This window comes from Castanea sativa, chromosome 7, assembly GCF_040712315.1.
Source record: "Castanea sativa cultivar Marrone di Chiusa Pesio chromosome 7, ASM4071231v1".
Classification (NCBI taxonomy): Eukaryota; Viridiplantae; Streptophyta; class Magnoliopsida; order Fagales; family Fagaceae; genus Castanea; species Castanea sativa.
In genome coordinates this window covers 1,864,015-1,869,650 of record NC_134019.1, presented here as the reverse complement: position 1 = coordinate 1,869,650, position 5,636 = coordinate 1,864,015, and the positions used below count along the sequence as shown (strand labels likewise).

General features: G+C 30.7%; 1 protein-coding gene across 1 annotated transcript; it reads right to left on the bottom strand.

Annotated features, from left to right (window-relative positions):
• Positions 1-2,630: 2,630 nt before the first annotated feature.
• On the bottom strand, positions 2,631-5,078 carry LOC142643151 (protein DEEPER ROOTING 1-like). The gene is made up of 5 exons (XM_075817693.1): positions 5,073-5,078; positions 4,870-4,936; positions 3,913-4,439; positions 2,924-3,089; positions 2,631-2,650 (listed from the first exon to the last, which is right to left on the bottom strand). Exons 1-5 carry the CDS (start codon positions 5,076-5,078, stop codon positions 2,631-2,633), a joined length of 786 nt encoding a protein of 261 aa, XP_075673808.1.
• Positions 5,079-5,636: the final 558 nt, after the last annotated feature.

Sequence of the window (5,636 nt, the reverse complement as noted above, 5' to 3'; positions counted from 1 at the left end):
CCCATTCACCATTCTATGATTATTTTTTAATTATAAATATGATTGAGTTTCAACTTATGTGTTTGCTTTTCATGATTACTATTTATCATTAGATCCAGATACCAATTGATTTTTTTGACGTAAGCGTAGATTGAACCCTCCAAATCTATTATTTGATGACAATATAATATTGATTAAAAAAATATTTTTATTAGAACCCTAAAGCCTCTAACAATGTTTTAAAATTTGTTCTATAGCAACTAGAATGACCAGATTTTTTTGTTCTTGTACCCAAATTGATACATAGAGTCCTATTTCATCTTGGTTTAAATACTAGACCATTTTAAACAAAACTAGCCATTCAATCGATTTCAACCTTTTGAGGTAATTACACTTTACCACCTTAAATTATACCTTAAATTATACTTTGCACCTTAAACTTTCAGAATGCATAGTTAGAGCAACCGTATCAGCTCATGCAAAATCTTACAAAATACAAAAAGTAGTCTATTTTACACATTTTCAGTAAAAAAAAAAAACTTACATCATTTGATGTAAAATTGTGCATAAATGCACAAGTGCTACAATAACCATACATATGTACAATTACTGTAGCATGTGCATCCTTAAATTTTCAGAATGCATAGTTAGAGCAACCGCATTAGTTCATGCAAAATCTTGTAAAATACAAAAAGTAGTCAATTTTACACATTTTGAGCAAAAAAAAACCCACATAATTTGGTGTAAAATTGTGCATAAATGCACAAGTGCTACAGTAACCGTGCATATGCACGGTTACTGTAGCACGTGTATTTAATATTTTAGTATTTGTTTTGGTAGTGTTGGGTTTGTGAAAGAGAGAGGGGTAGTGAGTGAGGAAATAATAATAAAAAATTATAAGAGAATGAATATTTCTATTCAATCGATGTATAGAATAGAGAGACTAATGTAAGTGTTTTGTAAAAATGGATATGTAAAATAAAAAATGTAGTTTTTTTTTTTTTTTTTGGTGTGCAAAATAGACGAAAAGTTTGCAGTGAATGATGCGGTTGCTTTTAGCACCCTAAACTATAAGTTGTGTTACACTTTGTGACCCACCATCAATTCTATTGTTATCTTGAATGGATAACTAAAATTTATGATGCAAAGTGTAATTAAGAGTCTAATTTTAGGTTGTAACATGTAATTTCTCATTTGTTTTCAAATGATTGGGAAGAGGGACAATTGGGTCTTTTTACATAATGTCGATCAAGATAATAACAAAATTAACAGTGGCATGCAGTTAGTATCAAGAGTTTTAGTTTAGAATGCTGACTATGCATTCTAAAAGTTTAAGATGTAAAGCGTAATTTAGGATATGAGAGGTGCTACGTCCACAACATTTTCACAACAATTATAAGTGGTTAGTTGTTATTGGTTCAAATTTGAACCCAACATTAAGATTATTTTTTTATCCCAACAATAACAACTAGTAACAACCTGACACTTGGAATTTGTTGTAACAATGTTATAAAAATATTGTGGACATATAATTTCTCTTTAAGGTATAGTTTAAGATGGTAAAGTATAACTTCTCCCAACCTTTTCAACTAAAAAATCTATTTCGACATGGAATGAATTTTGAGGAAACATTAATCATCCCCCCACCTTATCAGACCAGACCTAGATTGATCCACCATCCTTTTTTTTTTTTTTTCTTGAAATCATTTCATCAAACTCATAGTCACTCGTTTATAGATTGAGGGAGAGAAAGAGTAGAAAGAGAGAGAAATCAAGAACGGAAGGTGATACTATTGGGGCTGGGTGAATGCGTATCATCATCATCTTCTACTTCATATGTGGAGCAATAGCAGTAGCAAGAGATAAGATTGCTGTTCAGAGCTCAAATCTCTATTCTTTCTATTGAAGCTTCAATCAGAGAGAGAGAGAGAGAGCAAACAGCTAAGAGAAGAGAAGATAACCTTTTAAAGAAAACAAATATGTTGAGCTCCAATCAAAAAGACTGTCAAGTTTGGAGATTTCATTCGATCAAGAGACGAACGAATAGCAATCAAAATCTGTACAAACTGTCTTCTTTGAGCTGCTTTATTGCACTTCAATCTTGAACCACACTATAGATTCATGATTTAATACATTGTCATGAAATTCGCTGACTTAAAACCTAACATATATAGTACATATAGCTGTTTCAGTCTTTTTCCTTATTTTATTCCTTTTCCAATAGAAAACATAGATAGTATAATTTGCCAAAATACCACAGATGAGAAATGTTGCCGCATCACAGACTTCCTTCCGAGACCTAAATTTCTTGCAACATAAGATGCCATTATGTGAGATTGCATTCACATGTAGATATAAACCTTTTAGATCATTTGGGTCATTCTTGAAATAATCACTTTGGCAATATTGACACATCTTGATCATGAGCTCCAACTGGTGAAACATCTTAATTAACTGCGCATGACAGGTTATATACAAATAACTTTAGTATGAGTAAGTAATAATTAAGAATATGATTTCAAGTAAAAAGGTTTTTTTTTTTTTATAAATTAAAAAATTAAACAGCAAAAATTAATTACAAAAAAGACATAGTAACAATTAATCTTACCAATCATTCTTCTGTCTTCACTGCTGACCAAAGTAGAGTAAATCTATATCTCTAGAACAATATCTACAATAAAAAGAAAAAACTGACTGATCAAAATTTTTATTTAATACCTCCAGAGAGAGAAGGTTTAAATGAGTCTTGCATGAATTCTTGGCCATGAGGCACGCAACATTTTCCAACTAATATATATATATATATATATATATATATATATATATATATATATATATATATATATATATATATATATATATATATATATATATATATTATTTTTGTGTTCATTTTTTTAGAAGACTTTATGTGTTGAATATTATATCATACAAAAGAACTCACATTCAGAATCTGTGTTGAGCCATTTACTTCCATTGTTGAACTTATCATTCAATTCATCCTCGGCGGCTGACTTTGGCATATGTCTATTCTCCAAGTATTTCTTCATAGGCAGTGCGTTGCGAGAACTTTGGGGATATATCTTCTTGTGAAGCATTGCCCTCAAAATCTTTAACCAGCCAAGAGGAAAAAATTTACAAAGAAATCAACATATGTAAAAAAAAAAAAAAAAAAAAAATTGCTTCAAAGCTATAAAGGGATGGGTCAGCATGATCTGAAATGTACATGTATATATGAGTACGCATGTCATTGTTAATGTCTAATGCATCCATATGGTCTCAAAGTACACACATCGCACATGCCAATCTAAATACATGATGGAAATATTACATTTATTATCAATTAATTTGAGTGATAGATTAAGATAATTATTAAGCCATAGAAATTGTTAATGCACTAATTACAAAAAAGAAAAGAAAAGTGATTAAGATATTTATTAATTATTTTTATTGAGTGACGCTAATTGATCATATATAATTATTGGCATATTAGTTTGTAAACTTTTAATAGTAAACATCAATTTATAAGGTTAAAATAGTAAAATTTTGTAATACCTTGAATTATTAATACTTGATACATTATATAGTGATGGAGAATTCTACAGCTAGCACACCCTAGCTAGCTACTAAAAAACAAGAGCGCTTTTATTTTTTCAAATGTATCATACCTACTTAATCTTAATTATTAAAATAAAATAAATACAAATCTTTTGTTCCATTTCATGCATTCAAGACTTGAGAGAGGAATTGTATTCAGGATAAGATATTGTATATATTATTCAGTTGGTTAAGAAAACAAAAGCATATTCCACAAAACAACCTATTTTATATATATATATATATATATATATATATATATATATATATATATATATATATATATATCTGTGTGTGTATGTATGCATGCATGTATGTATATGATCTACGCATTACCTTCTCCATTCTTAATTCTGGGAGTTGATCTCTTAAACTTGGAGCAGGTGAGAATCCACTTCTGCAAACAAATATTTTCTTAAGAAGAAAAGACAATGATTTTTTGCAAATGGCACCCTTAATATTATCCGAACCAATATCTTTTCCTCTATTCAGAACTATGCTGGTGCTACGCTGGAGACTACTATCTTTGTTCTTTGACTCATCAAAATATGAGTTTATATCTACTTTTAGACCAGCTTCCAAGCTTGACTCTCTATCCAGCAATTGAAGATTAGTTGTTTCCGATTCTTTCGAGCAAGTTGACTCAACCTGTTCATGCAATAATAAGTTCAAAGCCTTCTGAAGCTTTCCCAATTCTTCGAGTGTAAGATCTTGTAGATGATCTTCGGAGGAAGACAAATTCCCTTCAAGATTTCTCCTCACTTGATCATCTTTCAAATTGGGTTCCCCAAATGTCCCAATTGCTAGCAATCCATGATGATAGTCGCTGAGTTCTTCTTTTTGAGGCTCTTGTAGCATTTGATCTATTGATTCAGAAAACAATTTTCAATTAGATGTGATTACACGAACAATAAAAACAACAATAACATCAGAAACCTAAAGCGTTAGTACAATCCTAATATTTTTCATAATATTTAGTCTAACAGGAAGCCCAAAGCAATAGTACAAAGTCTCTTCTCTCTATTAGTATCAACCATATAACATTTGCAGTGAATCACAACCATTATTTTCAACAGTTCTATATTATTGAATTTCCTAAACAGAACGAAAGTAAAATGTGCTAGAAGAACCTTGGACTGAGAAAATGTGTTAGAACTCGCCCAACAACTTCACAACACTTGACTAATCAAAACCACTAAGGTTTTTAAAATTAGAACCATACACGTTTCAGCTGATAAAACCCGATGAAAAAAAATATGAGAAAACATAAAATGAAAACTTAGTTACTGTTACCAGTTGTGAAGCTTGGTTTTTGGTTCCCATGTCTCCCACTGAACTTATTTTGCATCCAAGTGAAAATCTGCAATAAAAACGTTTAAACCTTCTATAAAAAAAAAAAAAAATACTAATAACCTCGTATACTATAGAGCTACATCAGAGCTATCATATAGTATTACATTCTATCTGTAATCACCAAATTAAAATATTTTTCTTACCTTCATTTTGGTTAAGGCTACTGACTATTGAAAGAGAGCTCGTCAAAGCACTCCTCGAGAGATGGATGGATGGCTTTAGGGTGGGCTTATAGAAATTAGAGTGTTAACACATGTACACATCCCATAAGCCAATGACAGCTGAGCTGCAAATGACTTACATATAAATAGATCAAGCAGGGCTCATTGTTGTTGCTGGTTCAAGTTCCAAAAACTGACTTTTGCGTCTCTCTTTTTATCTCTCTCTCTCATCCTATAATCTCTTACTCTACCATGTCTTTTCTTACTCTAATACCGTTTAAAAATATAGAAATCACAAACTCTTTCCAATTAAAACTAACATTGTTGCCAATCAACAAAACAACAAAAAAAAGAACTAACATTATTGTGAGGACAATATTATTAACGTTCCTTAGTTTTACATTGGGCAATATTTCATAGCCGCAATTGGACCAATGCGCGCCAGGTCTGCAGTGTTGTTCATGCAAAATTGATTACTAGGTGAAATATGGAATGCATGGCATGCACACACAGAAAATTTGATTCTGTATTTGTGAATTCTTTTTT